This window comes from Lonchura striata, chromosome 2 (assembly GCF_046129695.1).
Source record: "Lonchura striata isolate bLonStr1 chromosome 2, bLonStr1.mat, whole genome shotgun sequence".
Classification (NCBI taxonomy): Eukaryota; Metazoa; Chordata; class Aves; order Passeriformes; family Estrildidae; genus Lonchura; species Lonchura striata.
In genome coordinates this window covers 3,699,823-3,722,784 of record NC_134604.1, presented here as the reverse complement: position 1 = coordinate 3,722,784, position 22,962 = coordinate 3,699,823, and the positions used below count along the sequence as shown (strand labels likewise).

Here is a 22,962-nt window from a genome sequence, read left to right as displayed (position 1 = left end):
CTAAAGGCTGAATACAAAATACCAGAAATATGTATTTTGGAAGTCCTCTGTTTTGTCTGTAAGGAAGTATGTTTTAATTAAGCAGGTATTTTTCATTTGGTACATTACAGTTTGCTCATTATTCACAGAATGCTTTAATGATTGAACTGTAAAGTATACATAAACTTAATGCATTTGTAAATACACATTAAGTATATATTTTCATAGAATAAAATCGGAAGCTATCTCCTTCCATGGGTCAGCATTTTTCTTGTCAAGGAAGCCAACAAAGACATTTTGCTTTTAGATCTTTGATACTGAAGAGGCTTAAACCCAGTGCAATTTGTATTATAAATTTCCACAAGGCACTCCTGACCTCACGCTGGAGGAAGAGCATGGAGGGCAGGCCCTGCATGCATTCCATTGTCCTGCAGCCCTGCTCCTCCTTCCCACTGAGACCACACTTGCCCCGATGTAGAAGACAGCAGGGTGTGCTCTTCAAACCCATGTGTATGAGATCATGAACATTTTCGCTTCTAAAAACATATCTTCAACTAGAGAGTGGTTATGTTATGATGATTATGTTATGTTATGTTACGTTATGTTGTTATGTTATATGTTGGAGCCCCAAACAGTCCCTACCCCTGCAAGTTTATCTCCTTAGAATCTCTGTTTTAATGTACATTATTCACTCTCTCATGCTCCCACCTTTGCAGCTGGTGGCTGTCCAGGAAAAGAGCACTTGTGAACTCCTTGAATGCAGCGGACAGTCACGGCTGTGCCACGTGTAGCTTTCCAGGATGAGGAAGCCTTGCAGTTCAGGGGTAGCCACTTCACAGAGGTTGGTTTTTTCCCAGGACATCTTTGTGCCTTTGGGCAGGGAAACTGTAAACACTCAAATCTAGAACCAAAACTGTTACGGCTGACTACTGACACAGTACTGCTGGGTGTCCTCGCCAGACCCCATCCTGCATTTCCCATCTCTCAAAGGACATAAAGATGGGTGTGTTTGGCAGGCAGCAGTCTGAAGAGGAACAGGAGGGTGTGCTCTGACATGGGAGGAGGAATTTAGTCACATCTACCATGAGAGCAGGCCTTAGCAGTCCTCTGTCATCAGATCAGCTAAAAAAGAGGAAGCTGAAGCAGGAGGAATCTCAAACCTTCTCTCTTCACAGCCTCCCCAGAACCTCTGAGCATTTGCCATCACTCATCTAAGGTACTGGAGAATGTGACAGCTTCAGGGTACTTCTGTTTTCTCTCTTGTGCACAGGTAGTTTCAGCACCCCCGGGTGATGATGTGCAGGATGAGCACGCCCTGGCTCTTGTGGTTAAGATGGTGTCTACATCTCCAACCTGCAAAGGACACTTAAGACTGTGTGGGACACCACCCAGCTGGCAACCAGAATGGTAAGGGAAGGAGGACATGCATCCATTCAGATTTGTGGGGTGAGACTTCAGCTGTGAGCATCAGATGTAGGGCTTGCCAGCAGTAACCACTAGCAAAATTTTCTTCTGGTCCAAAAAATCCTTCCTTTTCTAAGAAAGAAGAGTATTAAATTATCTGTTGTCTCCACAAAACCTCAACCTCCTTCCAGCTACACAAAACTTTGTAATTTGCTTCTGTAATCACTTGCAATCATGATCATTAATTGAGATAGCCAGAGGGAACAAATGGCATTAATAATACAATTTTATTTTCCACAGACTAAACTGACAAATTATATAGGGTCTTGTCACTTGAGACCATTCAAATGCTCCACTTCAAGCAAGTATTTAAGTGGCTGCAAAAATGACTGCCTAAGCATACAGGGAAACATCATGTTATGGATATTTTTTCATTCTGTATCAAGACTAGTAGGTATTTTTCCATGTTACTGGAGCATTCCCATATGAATAACATTCAGCAATGAGGATAGCCTGACTAAAACTTTACTATCAATTTCCCCCCACAGATTATATAGTCACATAAATATATATCATATTTATGCCTTATGTGGATTTACTGAGAACTCAGCTATTCCCTTTTGCCTGGGTGCAGAGCACAAGCCAATACCACAGGCAGCCCAGACAATCCAGCAGCTCAAATCCCATTCCCATCCTCCTAACCCTTCTGTTTCAAATGCATAGTAAAAAGATTAGCTGTGCAGATCAGGCTGATGCTATTTAAGCACCAAGAGGCATATGGTTTTCACTGTTAGCCAATTCCAAACACACAAATGTGGTTTATTTCAATTTTAATATGTGGGCTGCCATATACAGAATATAAATCCAGAACAATTAGCTTTTAAAAGAGCTTTAAAGGAACTGAAAATAAGCTGATAATATCAGGTACTACAGGGAGCTTAGCCTCTTTCTCCTTACCATATTGAATACCCTGATAGCATGTCCCATTCTTAAACAGGCTGCATTTCTACTACTAGAAAGCTTTTGTTAATGTTTGAAAAATCATCCTTTTTAGCCCAAAGTCTTCAGTGCCATGTAAATTCCAAATCCTTACAATGCAATTTATCAGCAGGCAAGAGATCAAATAAGTTATTGGAATGGCTTTTGTGTCTTCTGTGTATTTGAAAGGTCACTTTGCTGCTGATGAGAAGAAAACTGCAGGATTCATTTGCAGAGAGAGAAGCTAATTGCTCAACATTTCATGTAAGTATACTCAGACTTTTCAAGCTGTTCATTACCATTTTTACCCTGACTGCAATAGAATCATTTAACATCTCAAACCATCAGCCACACTCAATCACAAAGCTCTGCAGACATCACTGCATTTAAAATGCCACTTCTTTCAAGTGCACCACAAGCCGTGTTCATTTTCCATTTTACATCAACTCAGAAAACCACTGTTACTATCACAGTTTTTGCACTTCCTAAGCCCATTGCAAATACTTAGATTTCTGTAATACAAAATATACCCTGTGTAATATTGACTTCCACTCCCTCTTCTGCCAACCACTCATAGCCTCAGTGTCAGTTCTGTCAATATATTCCTGCTTCTCTGTCTCCCTTTGTTTGCTGTAAGCCAAGCCCTGGCATCTGTTTGACAATAGCGAGTTATTCAATTCTTCCTTTACACCACACGAGGGTGTTTCAGGCTGTGCAGGATGCCAGAATCCATCTGGAAGTCATCCCGTTTGGAAAGGAACCTAGGGGCAAACAGATACACTATTTTCCCACTGATTAAAAGTTTTATCAAACTGGGCAAACTGCTACAGGAGACTTTGAAAGGAAAAAGATGAAGCATCATAAACTAGGAAACAGATGGAAGAGGAATTTTAAAGACATAATCAGATGTTCTCTGAAATCAAATACTCTTTACTGTGGACTTCCCTAAGCTTTGTCTTGTCCTTAAAGGATAATTTCAAATATAATATGATTTCATATTATTTCTATTCAAATCTCCTTAAACAGGATTAAGCAATCATTATACCCCTACATAGCTTTTCAGGAGCTTTCCATTGGTTTATTGCTACAAAGTTAATTGCAGAGTCAGGAAGAATTGCTTGCTAAAATAATAAATAAAATTTCTCCTTTGTATCCTGCTTCTTCTGGAGTCAAAGCATGCACAGATCTTTCTAATGTTTGCCACTTCTAACACATGATGGCTTTAAATCCAGCAAAGACCATGCAAAGTAACCAATACCGTGTGCTGGCTAGCAGGTTTAATTTCTTTGCATGGCTTCATCAAGCAAACACAGACACTGAAATCAAGCTGGAGCACTTACACAGCTGCAAGGAGGAGAACATTCCTGAAAAGAGAAAACTCCATACATCTGTATTATGTGTATGGGAGAAACAGCCCATCCCAGGAAATCCCAAGTGGCAAAGCCTTTTATCAGGCAGTGTTACCTAATGAGTCTGGCCCTGGGATGGCCAGGGAGCTGGGCTCTGCCACACCTCTGCCTGCACTCCAATTACTGCAGCACACCATGCAAATTAGAGGGGTGCTTCTTAAATAAACAAGCCAAGCTTAATTGATTTACAGAACCAAAAGGCACCTTGTACGTGAAGCCACTGTACTACTGGTTGAAAAGGATGTGTGATTCAGGGTGAGGCAAAGGTAATTCAGAGGGATTAAGGTTTGGGATGGCTGGATGCCAGGAGCAGGGCATCCTCTAGGCTCAGAGCTGTTGTCTCTGTTGTTGGAGTGACAGAAGCCAGGCTGAGGACACCTCTGCTGAACACACCCTCTGGGCTTGGGGCTGGCAGCCTTTCCTGGGCCTCCAGCAGCAGGGCCCAGCACCACCTGGATGCTGGAATACAAACCACAGAGTGCTGGGAAGGGTCACTCACTCCACTGCAATCCCCAGGCCTTGCCACGGACTTCACAAGGCACATTAGCCACTGCAAACAAATCCTGAGAACAAATTCCTTCCTCCTGTCACTTTTTCCCCTCATCTTGCAGCATTCACCATCCCCTGAGGAGCAGATGAAAACCCCATGTGCATAAAAGCAGCTAGCTGCTTAGCTTTCCAGTGTGTTGCTTTTATGGCTGTGTAATGCAGGGATTAAAGACCACATACAGCAGCCCCAGCTAATTTCACAGTATGACATTACATGTTATTATGTGACCTCAGATTCTGACTTGGGTCTGCTTTACAGGATTTATTGTGTCAAGGATTTGCATTTAGCAATGTGGTTTTGGTTGAGGTGGAGTTCATTGTCTTCATAGTATCTGGTATGAGGATTTATGAGCTGGTGTTTTGGATTTATGACAGAAACAGGGTTGATAATGCAGAGATATTTCCATTAGTGCTGAGCAGTGCTTACACAATGTCAAAGCCTTTTCTGCCTCTCACCCCACTGAGTGGGCTGGGGCTGCACAATGAGTTGTGAGGTGACACAGCTGGGACAGCTGGCCCCAAGTGACCACAGTGACATCCCACACCCTATGGTGTCATGTTTGGAATATAAAGCTGGGGAAGAAGAAGGAGGAAGGGGACACTCAGAGCGATGGTGTTTTGCCTTCCCAATTCACCATTACACTTGACAGATTTTGGCTTACCTGCATTGACTGAATGCATGCCTGCCCATAGGAAGCAGTGAATATTTTCCTTGCTTCTCTTTCAGAGTGTGAAGCTTTTGCTTTCCTTATTAAACTGTCTTTTCCTCACTTTTACTCTTCCAGTTCTCCCTCCATCCTACTGGTGGAAGTGATCTGTCAGCGGGGATTAAACCACAACAAACATTTAAGACTTTCTTTACTATATCCACACAGCAAGATTTGAACGTTTCCCACTTCAGAAACAGAAAAGTTTTTACCTAATACTCCCATAGCCACCATCAAGCATCTGGTAACTTGATCTGGGCCAAATAATTCCAGAATTGACAGAACCCAATCCATGCCAATGATTGCAGCTTACACAGCAGGGCAGCAGCTGCCAAAAATAATCACTGAATGGCAGAATGGTCTGGGTTTAAAGAAATCCCAAAGTTATCATCATGCTCTGAATCCTCTGCCATGGGCAGGGCCATCTTCCACTAGACAGTTGCTCAATGCCCCATCCAGCCTGGCCTTGAACACTTCCAGGGATGGGACAGCTGAAGTTCTGAAGTTGCTGCAGTTGAGTAGGGTTTTTTGTTTGTTTGTTTGTTTGTTTGTTTTAGTTTTTTTTCCTTGAAAGCAGGGGTCAATTTTGAAATAAATTACAATTCTCGAGTAAAAGGTATGTTCCATTCTTATCGTGGTGAGGAGCAAATAGACGCAAACAGAAACACAAACCATCCTACACCAAATTTACCTGCAGAAAAACCAGGAAGATGGGGCTGGCAGGGGAGGGGATTTCCTCCCTCGGGTCCCAATCTGTCGGCTGCCCCTTTCCCTGCTCCGGCAGAGGAGGGCAGGCACCCTCCTCCTTCCTTCTGTCCGCCCCGGGCTGGGGAGGGACACCGCCGCATTCCCGGCGGGACTGGACGGGAACGGGGACGGGACGGGACGAGAGGGACAGGGCAGGACGAGGAAGGGACGCGGCGGGATGAGAGGGGAGGGACGGGGCAGGACCGGGATAGGGACGGGACGAGAATGGGGAAGGGACGGTGCAGGACCGGGAAAGGGACGGGGCAGGACCGGGGGAGGGACGGGGCAGGACCGGGATAGGGACAGGGCAGGACGGGGATAGGGACAGGACAGGACGGGGATAGGAACAGGGCAGGACCGGGATAGGGACAGGACAGGACCGGGATAGGGACAGGGCAGGACCGGGATAGGGACAGGGCAGGACGGGGATAGGGACAGGGCAGGACCGGGATAGGGACAGGACAGGACGGGGATAGGGACAGGGCAGGACCGGGATAGGGACAGGGCAGGACCGGGATAGGGACAGGACAGGACGGGGATAGGGACAGGACAGGACCGGGATAGGGACAGGGCAGGACGGGGATAGGGACAGGACAGGACCGGGATAGGGACAGGGCAGGACGGGGATAGGGACAGGGCAGGACCGGGATAGGGACAGGGCAGGACCGGGATAGGGACAGGACAGGACCGGGATAGGGACAGGGCAGGACCGGGATAGGGACAGGGCAGGACCGGGATAGGGACAGGACAGGACGGGGATAGGGACAGGGCAGGACCGGGATAGGGACAGGGCAGGACCGGGATAGGGACAGGGCAGGGCGGGGTCGGGGCGGGACGAGCGGCGGGAGCGGCCCCGCTCGGCGCCGGGCGCGGTGCCGCGGCGCCACCTGCTGGAGAGCGGCGGGAGCGCGGCCGCCGCGCCCGGCGCGATTCCCGGCGCGGGGATTTGGGAGGAAAATCCCAAAAGAGAAGCGGGAGCGCCCCGGGCATCGCCACCGCGGGGCACCGCAGCAGCCGCCTCCGGGGATGGGCGGCCGGGGAGCGGTGACACCCATGAGCGCTGCTCACGGTCAGAGGGAGCATCTCCAGCTCCCTCTGAGCGGGATCAGAATACCCGAGATGATAAAATAACCCCCTCCGGCATGCGTGCTATGGATAGTCATCCTCGTCTAATGACAAGGAGGAACGTCCTGGCTCTCCATACCCCTTGGGATATTGTTATCCATCTGTTTGGGTTTTTTGTTGTTTTTGTTTGTGGGTTTTTTCCAATTTATTTTTTAAGGCGACAATCTGCTTTATTTCGCAGCGATGGGTAACGTGACAAAAGTTAAGCTACTGTGCTTCTACAACACAGACAAGGAATGCTCAAATTAACATTGACCTTTTCATGCGTAGAAGGTCGGTATAGTTTTGTAGGAAACAAAGTGTTTTCTGTTCAGCACAGATGATGGATTTAGAACTGCTTGTACTGTAACATAAATAATACAACAAAATACTCTAAAAAGGTCTGTTAGATCATTCTTTCCAGTAAGCCATTCATTTAATCTAAAGTCCTAGGAAACACAGTGCTCTGAACCCTGAACCTCACTGACCAGTGTTTAGCGGTAAATAAAACAAATCCCATTGCTAAATCAGAATATCAATTTTAAGCCTGACATGACTGAATTTCAGCTGATTTGCATTCATTACAGAAATACCATTGTGGTAACAATACATTTCCAAACGAGCTTAGATGGATGGTTTCTTGGCAGCCTGAAGGTAGCACAGTTGCTGCCAAAAGCCGTGCTCCTCCTGCAGCTCTGGTGGTCACACTGACCTGGCTGAGCTGTGCAGAGGGCCAAGCCGAGCCCACTCTCTGCACCATCATTTATTCATTGCTATCAATATGAGAAAATCTGTAGCTTGGGCAGGACAGGGGGAAAACAGGATCATCTCTTTCACAGGCTTAAGCCACCTGGGAAACTACCCCTGAGGTCTTGGAAATGTGAAGATAGCAAATAATGGAAGCTCATTAAGACCAGCAAAAAAGAAAATGATTACATTCTTTTTTCCCTCCTTCATGTATACTGTAAATATAATTCCTGAAAAGCAGACTTGAAAGTAAGTATTATTTCAAAGGCATAGCACTTCCAAAAGGACAAGAATTTTTCAGTATCTTCAGGCTTGCTTCAGTCCTTAAGTCTCTGGATCAAAATTGACTTTCTTGTGACTTCACTGATGACAACTGGTACTTCTTTGTATACACTTGCACCAAGGCTGGTAATCTTTCATCTCATCAACCACCCTCCATGATCCAGTGCTGCAATCCTGTGCCAAGAGATGCAGCTAATTTCCTGTCTGTGTACGGTGCTGATTCTTTCTTTTGGTTTCACAGCGATAGAAAACTATATGTTAGTCCACAGTAAAAATAAATAATTGCAAGAAGAGCTTGCGTAGGTCTCAAAATCTTGTGTTCAGCCACTGTTTCCTGTGTAACTCTGGTGTCCATACAGAGTTCCCAACGAGGCCCAGCAAGAACTTGGCAAGGAGTTGGCAAAGACTTAGCATGGACCCAGCATGGAGCGCCCTACTGCAATTCCTGTTTCACTCTCCACCCTTAAGCTGAATGAACTGTTGGGGTGACTCTGGTGGTCTCTCACTGAAGACCCCTCATCTGCCTTGCTACCACTGTGACAGACAGAGATCAAGACCCCTCTCCCCAAGGACTGAGACTGAGACCCCTGCCACAGACAGTAGCGGGGAGAATGACCTGACCTGTTCTCCAGTAACTTCAATGGACTTAATCTTCATTGTGTTTGTCCTGCCTGGATGATTTTCTGTAGATACACCTGTTCCCCCCACAGCAACTTCAATAGACTCTCATTGTTCTGCCTGTTCCCCCTTTTTCCCTCTGTGGACTATAGCTGGACCCCTGGGTTAGGTAGGACTTTGGAGACTCTCCCCAACACAACAAGATGGATCCCCATCCCATCCCACCTTCTCTCTCTCTCTCTATCATTTTATTTCTTTTCTGACCCCACTATGGCATTTATTGTTTTGGCCCCTAATAAAGGTGCATTTGTTGTGATTAAACTGACAGTCCCCTGCTGTTTGTCCTTTGCACTTTGGGATCAGCTAAGGAACCATCACAACACCCAGCTACAAGAGGATCGTGACAGCATCCAATTCAAATTGAGCACGTGTAATCTCACAGTGACACTCACTGTGAGCATAGAGCACACACAGCGTGAAAGGAGTGTCCCAAGGAGTGCTCAGCTCCCAAAATCAGTGTCACATAGGAGCTCTGAATTTTAATAGGGGTCATTACCACCAAGCTCCTGTGAGCACTGTGGAAAAGGCAGAGCCTTTTAACCGTGCCAGGCTTCTGTGTGCTGCACAAGGGGTGCAGGTGCTGCTACAGGTTCTCCAGCTCGTGGCAGGATGGGGGAGTCCCATCAGACTCTACCATGGAGGTGTACTTCATTGGAGGCGGCGGTGGCTTGAAAGATGGAGGTCTGCTCATGCTGGAATAGAAGAGAGAAAATCACACAAAAGCAGCACAAAAGACAACTGTAAAATGTTCACAGGAGGAGGTGGATTGGCACCAAGTCATTATAAGAGCACCTGACATTAGCTCTTACATACTGCAACTTCCTTGAGCCTGTTTTACAACCCCAGCACACCTCCTGCTATTCATTTGGCTTTCTTAGTTCCCACCTCACAGGTTTTTTTCATTCATGTTTTAAAAGGACAGAACATAGCCCTGATGAACTATTCAAAACCCTTGCATGGGCCTTTTGCTCACACTGCTCTCTGAAAGTATATTTAAAGACTTGTAACTTTTTTTTTTTGATCAATTGATAAATAAAGGTCCCATCTCAAATTAGTTAAAAAAATCAATCCTGTTTTTATTTTTGAGATACAGGATTTGCAGTTGTGTTTCAAGAGGGTTTTCTAGAATCATAGCTGATTAATTATGATTTTTGGAGTATTTTAGTAATGGTAGTAAGATTTTAAATAATTGTCTCTTAGATATTGCTTTCACCAGTAGATCCTGGAGTGCTTTAGTAGGGAATCAAACTTTGGTAATAATTACATACTCAATGCTTCTTTGACTGGTATTGGTTTCGGGTACCCTACTTTCACATGTATTATTCAAAACTCAAATAGAGCTGCCCTAGAAGTACAATTTCATTAAAACATGTCCTCAAGTAACCATAGAAAATGAGAGAGCAAAAGCAGCTGGCAGGGAGGCTAATAGAAATGGGGGGCTCTGGGGACAAAAATTGACTGTTATTCTTCCCTGACACCCTGAAGCTGCACTGAAGCTCTTTTCTTAAAGTTTACTTTAAATATAACCCCCACAGAACAGATGAAAGGACTGAGAACACTACTTTACATACTGTTGTATTAAAAAAAATGGCATTAATGATCCATGCACTTGAAGGCCTTGTGTGCTATGTGTCATCTCAGATGAGAAGGTGTAAACCCAAAGAGCTGGGTTAGAGTTGGTGCTGCCCTGCCACGCCTGTGGCTCCATTCCCTGGTACTTACATCTCCTTTTGGTACTGACACCATTTCCTGATGCCTAAAGCTAGCAGAGCACTGCAGAAGAGGAGCAGGACAGCTACCACTGCTGGCCAGGGGAAGTGACTGGCTTTGGTGTTCCTCCCGTCACCTGAAAGCGAAACGTAAATTTTAAGGAATTTAGAGATTTTAGAGGAGCTAAGATTTGAGTTAGAGACAAGCCTTACTAGAGTTAATTAAAATAAATGAGTAGGACTTGATGAAGTTAGGAGTTAGTAGTTAACTAATCATTGATTGCTTGTCAGCACAATGTTTAGTTAGCTGGGTTTATAATGAAGAATACACAAACTGACAAAGAGCTTTTAGGAACATAAGACAATTGTGGCCTCCTCTGTTCTGAAACCAATTGAAGACAAGGAATGGGAGTTCTACCAAGAGTTCATTTGTCATATTTGCATTGAAAATGTAGAAAGGTCAGAATGAGGAAGACTTCATTGACTTCCTCATTTTGGGACCCCTCCCCATGGAAGGTACATCGACCCATTTAAAGGGAGAAACTACACATGCTTAATAGCTTTTGGAGTGATTAGCATACAAAGTGAGGAATGGGATGTACCAAAATGATGAATATGCATTTGTATTTTGGGTATTCAATACTTGTATGGATAAAAGGACTCTGTAATCACCTGGAAGCTGTGGTGTAGATTTGGGAACCATCCCGCACACAATAAACACACACTTTCTAGCTTTAAACTGTTAGAGAGTTTTTGTCTGTCACAGCTGGATATCGGTATATGGATACCCATATTTTTTCAATAAATCAAAAGGGACACACAGAGCTCATCTGGATGTCTCAGAGAGGAGGGAAATTGGGGTTTGCTGCCTGTGCTCACTGCTCCCTGCCCTGCCCAGCGCTGCTGCCAGTGCAGCCCCCCATCACCAGGCTGAGCATCCCAAACTCCGAGCATGGCAGTTCTGATTTATGGACTTAGCCCTCTTCTGTTGTGAGTGGGTGTGTGAGCTGATTTCAGCCACCCGCTGGTTCACTTGACAGGATTATTTAGGCACGGCACAGAGAGCACTTCATCCAAAACCCATTGCCTTTCTCCGTTCCCCTGCGAGCTGCTCTGCGAGAAGCTGCACCACCCCAGCCCTCCTTCCCCATGGTTTGTTTTTCACACCACTGACACCAGACCCTGCCAAAGTGTCTGGCCAAGGGCTCAGCTGCCTTTGGAGGTCTCTTGTTGGCAGCATAGCATCCCAGTCCCATTCCAGCTGCCTCTCCCACCTGCAGTGCTGGGATTCCCCTTCCCCCTTCTGCACAGCACCCTTGGCAGTGCTGACAGAGGTGCCCTGAGGTCCTGGGTATGGAGAAGGGGCACAGTGGTCCCCCAGCTGCCAGAGGGTGCAGCAGTGGCCTGGGTGCCAGAAAGATCCATGGGTGGAATGCCTCCGTGGCACCTCCCGTTGTGCTGGCGTCACCACCCTGTGCCAGCACTGTTTTTGGCTGGCACTGTTGTCTGGCACTGTTTTTGTCACTGACACTGGTGTGTCACCCAGGCTGGGTCTCACCCACCATGGCAGCCAGGGCTCTGGCCAGTCCCCCACGCTGCAGGAGCCACCAGATTGCCCTGGGGCACAAGAGTGTCACTGACCCAATTTTGCTGCTGGATGAAAACATGCACTGAACTTTGCTTGCAGATGGAGGGAGAAGGCTGGAATGCCAAAAGCCTGTGACAACCTGTGATATGAGGATACAGCAGCTGTGACTCCTCTTTTCATCTCTTTTCCCTTTTTTTTGAAATCCCCTGGTCAAATGGATGTGATGCTCCAGGTTTCGTGCTTCTACAAGAAGAGGATTTGTAGGATAATGCCTCACCAGTGCTGTTCAGCAGGCTGCTGGTAGCAAAGAAATCTTTTCCTCTGGTAACTGAAATTGTCTGGTCTGTGATGCTGTAGGACAGGTTACCTATAAAGATACAGGCACAGAACATTTTTAGTGACTTACTTGGTTTTTCAAAAATGAAGGTTGTCTTTTGAACCCTCTGTTATTCACCCAGCTGTAAACAGGAAATCAGATTCCAGGATCAGGGTGTAAAAATTCACTTGGCAAGATGCCTACATTTTTGGCCTATGACCTGCTGTTGGATAAAAAAAATGTGCTTTCATCAAATGAAATATTATAAGAAGGTAAGGGAAGGGGAGAGGGAAGAGGAAGGGAAGGAGAGAAAGAGAGAAAAAGAAGGAAGGAAGAAGGAAGGAAGGAAGGAAGGAAGGAAGGAAGGAAGGAAGGAAGGAAGGAAGGAAGGAAGGAAGGAAGGAAGGAAATAAAGAAAGAAGGAAAGAAGGAAAGAAGGAAAGAAGGAAAGAAAGAAGGAAAGAAAAGAAAGAAAGAAAGAAAAGAAAGAAAGAAAGAAAGAAAGAAAGAAAGAAAGAAAGAAAGAAAGAAAGAAAGAAAGAAAGAAAGAAAGAAAGAAAGAAAGAAAGAAAGAAAGAAAGAAAGAAAGAAAGAAAGAAAGAAAGAAAGAAAGAAAGAAAGAGGGAGACTGTTAAGATGTTCCAGCAAGCCAGCATTGATCCAGCTTTAAGCAGCACAGTTGTCTGGGAGAATAATATGCTTTTTACCTCTTTGATGGTAATGAGAAACCTAAAGATATTAAGTGGCTTAGCAGCAACATAAAGTCTCTGCTTGTGTCATGACTGAGCAAAACCTCAGTCTCCTCTGTCAAGTACTGTCTGAACCACAAAAATCATCTATCATCTGTTTACAGACAGTTTTCCCCCTTCCTCCTGGTGCTTAAGATCAGTGCTCCATAAGGATACATTTCTGTTTTTTCTGGTCATCTCCAGCTAGAGATTCACAGCTTCTGAAATAATAGCTAAAATACTCAATTAGACAATGGCACAGCATTACCAGAGCTCCCATGGCACTGCTGATGTGTGGAATCATTCAAATTTGTACAAAAAGAAATAATGACCTTCAATTATCTTACAAGCCTGTACGTGACTACTTCATTAGGCTGTACTGTGACTATTTTGGACTCTTTGACTTTCTCTGATGCACACAACAAATGAAACAACAGAGGAACCTGAATGCCTCTGATATAACTGCTGATTTATAAATCCAGACAAAAACCCAGCTTTAAATGATGTACATGACTAACCAGACAGAACCAAGAAAATCTCTTTATTGTGAGATGCTTGCTGGCTTTGATTGAAGTTGAGACTTCAAGTGTGTGTGTGTATGTATATATGCATTAAAATGACATATGAAAATCAGTCCAGTTTTAGGGCACTCTAAAAACCCACAAATTTTTGGATATTAATTCAGTTCCTTTCTACTTAGTACTAGTTCTTTTTGATTTTCTGTGACTAGGTATGACCCATCTCACATTTGCAAAATGCATGGCATTTTACAAAGTTATAACCAAAAAAAAAAAGGATATACACTTAGAGATGTGTTAGCACTGTGCTCTATACAGCACATGGATGAGCACTATTTATTCTTATTTACACAATGGCTTATGTTGGAGCATCCCAGGACCACAGTGATAATGGTAATCACTGCTGTAGAGCCCAGTGGCCCTGGGAGGGCACAGGGATATTTGTGTATTCCTCAGCAGACTCACTGGTGCCTGTGTGCTCTGAAACTCCTCTCAATCACAGCTGCTGGACCAAGAACCCATCCAGGCCATTATCTCTTAGCTGCTGCTCAGGCAGGCACAGCTGTAGGGAAGCAGTGGCAGGGATGTGGGGATGAGTGGAGCAATACACCCTACAAATAGCAGAGGAATTCAGCACCCTTTTAGCAAAAATTGCAACCAGCAAGCTGTGCAGGAGGAGAATTGTGAAGCACTAGAAGGTGTCACAAGGCTGTGGTATAAATGCATGCTTGTGGGTTATACAAGGGTAGATAAACACCAGAGTTCCACCAGAAATACACTCACAAAATGGAAAGTGGCTGCTACGTTTGTGCCTCAGCCAAAAGACAACTCCCATGGAAATGCAAAAGCACACTGACAGGTCCTGCCTGTTCCAAAAGCACAAAGGCAAACCAAGATGTTAGAAAAGGAAGACACTTTCAGCTTGATACTGCTGAGCAGGGATTTTCTAAAGGGAAAGATTAGTGAAAAAATGTTTGCCCTAGGGGATTTTTTATTGATTTATTGATCTTTAATGAGGCTGTCTTTCAATGTTCTATTAACCAGCCTTTATTACTTCACATTATCTCATTATTTCACTGCTGCTCTGCGATTTTATTTAGCTTCTGTGGCAATTTATTTCATCTATAAACTACCTTCAGCACTCACTACATTTGCCTAGCAACTATCTCAATTGTAATATTATTAAAATAAATATATCTAATGAAACCAGGGTACTCAAATGTTTTTTCATTCCTCTTTTGCCACTGCAAATCCTCGACAGCTTGGAAACCCAAGCCTTTGTCTTCTGACTCAGTGGAACTCAAGAGGGAAATTGCTTCTATGGGGTATTGAAAATCTGGTACGTTACTCCACGTGGCTTTGGCCTCTGCTCAGACACGACTTTTCCATGCTTAGTAATAATTTTTGCATGGTAATGTGGGGACTCTCAACTAGCAGCAGAAAATAAGCACCACAGAGCTAATGCTCTGAGAAAAGACATCACAAATTGAGGACCTTTGCTGGTGCCACATTTGCTTTTTTGGCTTCATAACTCCTCTGTGGCAGTCCTGTGAAGCAAAGGAGATGTGTTGTCTACTCACGTGCTGTTGTCAAAGTCTCACTGGATGCTGTGGCACCTTTTGCCTCTGTGGTAGAAGTCAGTGCTCCTGCTGAAAAGCACAAAGGCTTGTAAAAATTGCTGTAGGGAACCATATCACTTGTTTTTCATTTCCCCAACTCTTTCCTTCCTGTTTTCTGACTGATGAGGTCAAACAGGTTTAGCTTACTACTTGAGCTGCTGGCTGCTCTCAAGCAGGTGTTACACAATGCTGTGTCTGGTTTGAAAGCTTATCACAAGCTAGAAACTCAAGAGGAGTTTTGCTGAGATAGGTAAATAAACTTAGACAGAATATTTGAAGAATTTTTATATCTCAGCTTAGTTTCAGGTGAACCTCAGGAGCATGAGTGCACTGGCTGTTTTGGCCTGAAACCAGTAGAGCAATGAACAAACATACATAAATCAGAATTTAGACAGGATGTCACCAGCTCCAGTGAAACAGAACTGTTTTCCCAACTAGCAAAAGGAAGTTTTGAAAAAGTTAGAGTACAAGAGTCACATCTGCAATGTCTGATGCCAAATACCAACTTATTTGACATTTTCCTTAAGGCATTTTTTAAGTGCTAAGATTTCTAGAGCTCAGCTAGGTATTTAGCTGATATTCAAACACAGACAGATGGTGGCTAGCATGTAGACCTTCATTTTCCCAAGAGAACTATTTCACATTTGCTAAAAAGAATCTGTTTTTCTTAACAACTGTCTCATCTTGGAAAAACATCAAGCCATCTGAACAAACCTGAGAAGGTGAACTGCAGCTGTAACTGATCACTCAGAGCTCAAGCATCTCTGGCTCAGTGATGGAGCAGTTGTGGCTGCTAAGCAAAACCAGGCTGCAGTTTTAGCAGCCTTGGTTTTGCTCCCCCTCTTCCTCCTCTTGCCTATATATGTGCACTCTTCTCTCATGCATTCTCAGCCACCTCTTAGATTTTCATTAAAAACTTGTGAAAAAAAACCCCAAAAAACAAAAAAACCACCCCAAAACCAAACAAACAAAAAAACCCAAACCAAACAAACCAAACAAACCAAACCAAACCAAAAAAAAAAAAAAAAAACAACAAGAAAAAAAAGAAAAAAACCAACCAAACAAAAAAAAAAATCCACCAGGAACTGAACCAAACCAGTAGAGTAAAACAGAAGGCTCAAGAAGCTGATGGTGGCACCAGTGTGAGGAACAGCAGCAGTGAGCAGAGAGAAGTGCCAGCCCAGGGCTGTCACACCATAACTGGCACACGTTGGGACCACTGGTTAAAAGGCAATTGCTTCCCAGGATACTTGCAGAAGAAAAATGGCTCAGATCCATCTTACAGTATGAATTTGGCCTTGTACCACCTCAACCAGGGAAAATGTATAATTCAGCGAGGAGAATCCTCTCTCTTCATATCGTATATTTATAGCTTTAATTTTGAATTTTTTTTGTTGAGATGGAAGGGTTTTCAGTCCACTTGGCCTGAACTTTGCTGTTCTGCTGTCAGCCAGGCAAGTGTCTCTGTTTTGGAGACGGGGAAGGCAGTGTGGGAAGCAGCAAACTTTCATTTCAGCACTGCTGCAATCTGTGTTCTTGCCTTGGCATATCTCAGTCAAACCTCTGCAAGCCCCTGGGCTTTATGGTGAGTGATTCAGCTCCCAAAGAGCACTCTTTTGGGACAGGCCAAAGCTTTGTGTTTAGTATCTTCCTCCAGTGTTCTATTTGGGGATGATATTTAACTAAAGACAGTAGGTATTTTTCATAATGATATTTAACTAAAGACAGTAGGTATTTTTCATAAACACTATAATAACACTAATTGACTTCTTTGTAAACACTAATAACACTCCATGCCTGTTGCCTAAATTAACGAATCTATCCTAGAGCATTAAAAAAGATAAAATCAAGACATTATTATCACATATATTTATTCCTGAACTGTGGTTACACTGACAGTGGCTAGTGTAACCAGTGATTAGTGGCTGGTGTGTAAAGCACTAGGAAAAGAACTTCAGTGGACATTAAATTTCTTTCTTCAAAAAAAGTAAGATGATTATTGTGTTTATGTGTCTCTCTTCTACATTGTTGAAGCAAGAGAGATAACAGTTTAATTACCTTGTGTTGTGGAAGCAGGACTCAAGTTTGCTTGACTTCTGAAATCCAGAGAGGCCACAGATGTCGACTGGTGCTCTAAAGACAGTTAACATGGCATCACATTCAGTCGATAGGTTCTTCAGAAAATAATGTTAATAAATCACAAAACAACCTAGACTGAAGAGCTTGCAGTAGCTATTGGGTAAAAGCAGATTGTGCAGCAGAAATCCTGCCGTGGGAATTAAGGCTAAATGCTCAAAGCACATTTCCCAACTCCAAGGCAAGCTGATGTTATCAATGCTGACCCTTTCCTGCTGGCTGGCTGCAGGCATTGCTTATTTCTGCTTCTGCACACAAGTTTGACTTTGTATAAAGTCAAATTTGGGTTTGGTTTGATTGCTGAGGGGTGGAGTGTGCACTTGAATGTGGTGCTCCCCCAGCTGAGCCAGGGCCTTGGCAGAAATCATCCATGACAAAAGGCCACAGCCACATCAGCCCAGGACATCACCTGCTCTTCTGTTCTCAATTGCTGAAGGTAGTTCTATTAATTATCCACGCCCATGCTCTGGTACAGCAGAGTTAATTACATAATTAATGAATGGGAATGATGCCCTGCTGTTGGGTTGAGGAAAAGTGATGGCTTTAACTTGTCTATCACATACACCTCTCTGTCACAATGGGAACAAATTTATTTACAGTTTATAGGCATATTATTCCATTTCATAGAAATACGTAAGAACGATAAATAATATTCAGCATGCTGTTTTATGTGCTGTCCTAACGTGGCAGTTTTATCAAGATTTCTGTCAGAACTCTGCTAGGGTGACCTCCCAGCTCACAATTTCCCAAGCAGCAGCACCAGAGCACACTGACCTTTGCCTGTCACACCCCTGACTTGGTGTGTGTGACATTTAGGCAGTGGCCAAGTAGAGATCCTACATATATTGTATAGGTAATATTTTCCCCCTTACCTGAGGCTGTCATGACAGCTGATGCCAGTGTTGAATTAGCAAAATCTGTAACAAATCAAAGCAAACATTCAGCATGAGAAAGGTGTTTATTCTGCTTTGGGAAAGTAGGTGATTGAAAGGTTCAGGAGCAAGAAACTATATCAGACTTAAATTCCAAATAATCTTTCCATGTACAACTCAGACAAGTAGTCCAGAAGGAAACATGAAATATCTGAGGTAACTGTGTTGAGAAATCCCTAGGGAAACAAAGGTTTTGGGGAAAAACCCTGCGGAGCCCCTGGCACCTCAGCTTAAAAACCAGAAATGAATCACATGGGTTTATTCCATACAAAGAGGTGCACCGTATTGGCACAGATACTGAAAATACATTTACAACCTGGTGGTGGCACCTGCACAGTTTCATCCATGAGGCTGCAACTCTGAGAGGAAATTTCAGAGACACTCTGCACTGAAAAGTGCTCACTGAGTCCTCAGAGAAGAGGAGGGGGAATTATTCCTTCGAATTAAACTCTTTTAACCACCCAGGCAAGCTTAGCAGAGACACCATCCTGCTCAAGCAGCATATATGTCCTGAGATGTCTGGTTTCTCTCTTTTTTTTTTCCCCAGCAGGAGAGGCAAAGTTCTTCCTGAGGCACCAGGAGGATGGATAATGTCTCTCCAAAGAGGTCCATGAAGGAAGTGATCTATTAAAGCTCACGTACTTCATTAGAAAAATATATCTGGGAAGGCAACCAGAAAGTACCTCTGTCTGGAGGAGGACATTGGGTGGGACTGCAGACTGGATTTTACCATGGGCAGGTGGCCATCCACCCTCCAGCTAAAATCTGTGCCAGCACTTGTACCTCCTGTGACTGCGGCTCTTCCCTTTGCATTTCAGCTTAGCCTTGCCTGCACTAGCAGGGATTTCACAGCAGCTGGCTGCCATAAAGGACTCCTTTCCAAAGATGCAGCAGGTCTAAAACCCAGAGCAGTGAGGCTCTCTGAGATGTGCCTGGCTCCCAGAGGGTCCTGCAGGGCGTGCAGGGCAAAGCAGGCTGGTGGCCAGATGCCAGCAGAGCAAAAAGTCTCCCTCTCTCGAGTCCCCTCCAAATATCTGGGATGGTTTTCTGGTGCCCAGTGGGGTATTGGCTGAGCCCCCAGGGCCTGCTACAACTTCCACTTGCAGAAATTGTTCACAAAACACATACTTTTTTTTCATGCCACCTACTTAACAGCATTTCTCTCATGTAACCCCCTGCTCCATGCTGACTCCCATAAGCTGATAATAAGACAAACTTGCAGGGGAAGAGCTGGGATTTACCAAATTTACACATATTAAGAAACATGATATCAATTCTTTAACATGGCAAAACTGTTGAGGATCTTGGCTCTGTGCTTAAACAGAAGGTAGAACCATTAGCAGGGCTGTTATTTTTACTTATGAGCTCAGTACTGAAAGAGCTATATTCAAATGCCAGCTGAAGCATCAGAAATAACATTAAGTGCCCCTCAAGGCTGGAGTTTAATTGTGCTTGGTCTTAATTATAATAGATTACATCACAAAAATATTGGTTTGTAGTATTTTCTCTGAAGTCAAAGCTGCAGAAAGGGGTTCCTTACTACCCATTTAGAGTAGTAAGTGCTACAATACCTTTAGGACTTTATAAACACACCTCAAACACAACCCAAGTTATTTCATTCTCTAACTTATCCTACCATCTGAAACGGTGGTTGTAAAAACTTCAGATGATGCTTCATTAGATTTATTGTCTGTGACAGGAAAAAAAAAAGAGAAAAATTAAAGCAGTTCTTAAAAGTAGTTATAAAAGCTGAAAATTTAGTTTGGGCTTGTGTCATATTGTGCACCTTCACAGAAGGGATGGCTGAGAATTAATGTAATTCTTTCCCTTCTGTCACATTTAAATACTTTAACATTTTTATACAGAGTGGAACTGTCTTAGCATGAGCATAGCCTGCAGGCAAGAACACAGACTGCTTTAACTGACAGCTCTTCGACGTGAATACATTTCTAGAAAACTGCAAATTGGGGGAAATGAGTCATTTTTGAGAAAAAATTATGATTTATCTCCCTCCCCTCTGAAGTTGTGTTTCCAGAGGAGTAAGCTGTGGCTTTTGCTGCAGAGTTTCTTTGTGGAAAAACATATCAATAGGAATATACACAGCCACAAGAGAACCCAGCTGAGCTGCAAGTAGTTGCCATGGTAGGTGATGTGCCCCTAGGTGCTGCTAAGGGGTCAGCAGCTCAGTTGTATTGTCTGTGCAGCAGGGAGCATACATAATAATAAAAAAAATAAATTAAAAAGGTATAAATATAAATTTGCACCTGAAGAGGAGGCATGCACAAGAGGGTGCTAAAGGAAATCTGTCTGCCCTTCTCACCAGTCACTCTGCATCTTCAGAGGTGCTGAAAACTCTACTGCCAAGTTTCCTGCTTTCACCAAAAAGCAGGACAGTATTTCTCCCCACTTCCCTAATCATGCACTTAATTCTTGCAGTGCAGATTATAGGGGAGTTTCTCCACTGTCCACAGAGGTGCAGCCTTTTGCATGTTTTACTGAAGGTGTATAACATAGCCTTGAGTGTGAGCATTTGATTTCCCAGGGAGCCAAGAGTCCTCCATGAGAAACACATAATTATAATGTCTCACTAGTGCCATGTGGCTATGTTAGAGTATTTTTGGGTATGGGAAGTACAGCGAGATTCTGCCTAAGCAAACAAATTCTTCTGTTTGTGCAGAAGTTTCTTAGCTCATTCAGAGGCAAAAAAACCTGCCAGAGAGTTCAAGCTGCGTGATGAACCTGTAAAATAAAGCTTTTATACTGTTGGCATTTCTTCAATATTTTAAATAGCAAGAGAATACATGTGTTTGGTGTTCTTAAAATTTTAGATGTGTCCTATCTAAGAAAAACCTACCGAAGGAAACAAATATTTCTTCTGATGAAATATTCCTTGTTTCATTTCCCAGGAAGGGAAACAGACACACACACGAGAATGTCTTATGTGTCTTCTGGGTCCCTTGCAGCATCAGTGTTGATCTCAACTCATAGAAACCTTCACTGTCTTGCAAGTCTTCTTGTACCACAGAAATTTCTTGGGAAAGAAACACAAAAACAAAAAGAAAAGATGCTCTTGTTACACTCCAAACTCTAAGTCAGAAAATATTAGTACTGGAAAGCAGGCTTATATAGCCACAGGTTTCTTTGCTGAGACACTGTCAAAGATTTGCAAGAACGGTGTGGTCATGCTGCCAGAGCTCACCCTGGTTTGGGGTGGCTCCGTGTGCTGGAAAAGTCTCTCCTCCAACCCGTGCTTCCAAAAAAAAGCTCAGCAGTCTCTTGTTGTTTGATCTCAAGGCAGTTTATTGCAAGTTATCTAAAAGATTTTCTTCTGGGGCTGCTGTGGTTTGCTCACAGCTCAGGCAGAGGCACACACACACCCTGACATCCTCTCTGACCCCGACTGCTTCTTCTCTCCCACCCAGGGCTGCTGCTCTCTTTTATATGGTACATTACGTGTTACATGTTTACAGTTTTTCCCCAATGCCCATTACCTATATTAAATGGTGCTTTTCTATCTTTTATATGGTACGTGTTACATGTTTACAGTTTTTCCCCAGTGCCTATTACCTATATTAAATGGTGATTGTCTATCTTTTATATGGTACATTACATGTTACATGGTTACAGTTTTTCCCAATGCCCATTACCTATATTAAATGGTGATTTTCTATCTTTTATATGGTACATTACATGTTACATGTTTACAGTTTTCCCCCAGCGCCTATTACCTATATTAAATGGTGATTTTCTATCTTTTATATGGTACATTACGTGTTACATGTTCACAGTTTTTCCCCAATGCCTATTACCTATATTAAATTGTGATTTTCTACTCTAAACCAATCTGTGAGTGCCAACATCACCAAGAACATGGAGGTAAGGAAGAACAAAGAGGGAGGACAGGGCAGGCCCAAATCCCAAATCCATCTTAAAACCTCTGACCCCCATGTACAAAACCAAACCCCCCCTGTACAGCACTCACAAATTCTTTCCTCTACTTTGTGACTACTTCTACTCTAATATCTAAACTTTTGTGGCTTCTTGTTCTTCCTGCAAGGTTGGTAAATCATTCCATGGCTCAAACCCAAAATCACAGCTGTTTCCAGCTGCCTGCCAGGGTCTCAAATGCCTCTGACCTGGGCCTGGAACCTCCAAAAATGTCTGAGGGACATTTTGAGTTCCGACAGTCATGCCAAACCATATTTCCCACCCCTGGCAGGGGTCTCTGGTCACATTTTCCATCTGTTTCCTTTTGAGGAGGGCTGGTGCTCTCCCCTTCAGCCACATAGACACACACAGGTTCCCTGTGGCAGAAGTGGCTAAGAGCCATGGTTTTCCCTGGGAGCCACTCCTGCAGCTGTGCTGTTTCCCTGGGGATGGGTTCTTTACCTCCAGGCTGCTCCTCCAGGCTGGCTCTGTCCATGTACCACTGCAGGCTTGGCTTGGGAAACGCCTTCCTCACGACACAGCTCACCTTAGGCTGTGGGGCAGCACAAGGCAGGTGTTAGGTTACATATATATATATATATATATACACACACACACATATATTTGTTTTCCTCCTGGCTGCCAGCTTCCAAACTCCTGCATGGCCAGTGCTTGCTTACTCACACTCCTGCTCTGGAAGGAAGCACTTGCTTTCTCTGTCTTGTGTTTCTTGCCCACTCCTCTCACTTTTCTGATTGCAGACACTGCTGAGTCAGGGCTCAGGGACAGTCCTGTTGCCCTGGGTGTCAGAACTCCAAGTCCCTCCAGTCCTGTGCTGTGGCTGAAGAGATGTAGAATGACCTCCACTGTCCTGTTCCCAGTGACAAATGCTCACTTTGTGTCTG

At 44.0% G+C, this 22,962-nt stretch overlaps 1 protein-coding gene across 1 annotated transcript in view; it reads right to left on the bottom strand.

Annotated features, from left to right (window-relative positions):
* Positions 1 to 9,053: 9,053 nt before the first annotated feature.
* Positions 9,054 to 22,962, bottom strand: part of CD96 (CD96 molecule) — a 29,273-nt gene continuing 15,364 nt past the window's right edge. Inside the window, exons 4-10 of the mRNA XM_077790528.1 lie at positions 22,520 to 22,610; positions 20,985 to 21,161; positions 19,767 to 19,820; positions 18,071 to 18,115; positions 17,121 to 17,195; positions 10,307 to 10,430; positions 9,054 to 9,276 (exon numbers count right to left, since the gene is read on the bottom strand). Coding sequence (XP_077646654.1) covers positions 9,168 to 9,276; positions 10,307 to 10,430; positions 17,121 to 17,195; positions 18,071 to 18,115; positions 19,767 to 19,820; positions 20,985 to 21,161; positions 22,520 to 22,610 — 675 coding nt within the window. The 3' untranslated portion in view covers positions 9,054 to 9,167. The remainder of the gene's footprint in view (positions 9,277 to 10,306; positions 10,431 to 17,120; positions 17,196 to 18,070; positions 18,116 to 19,766; positions 19,821 to 20,984; positions 21,162 to 22,519; positions 22,611 to 22,962) is intronic.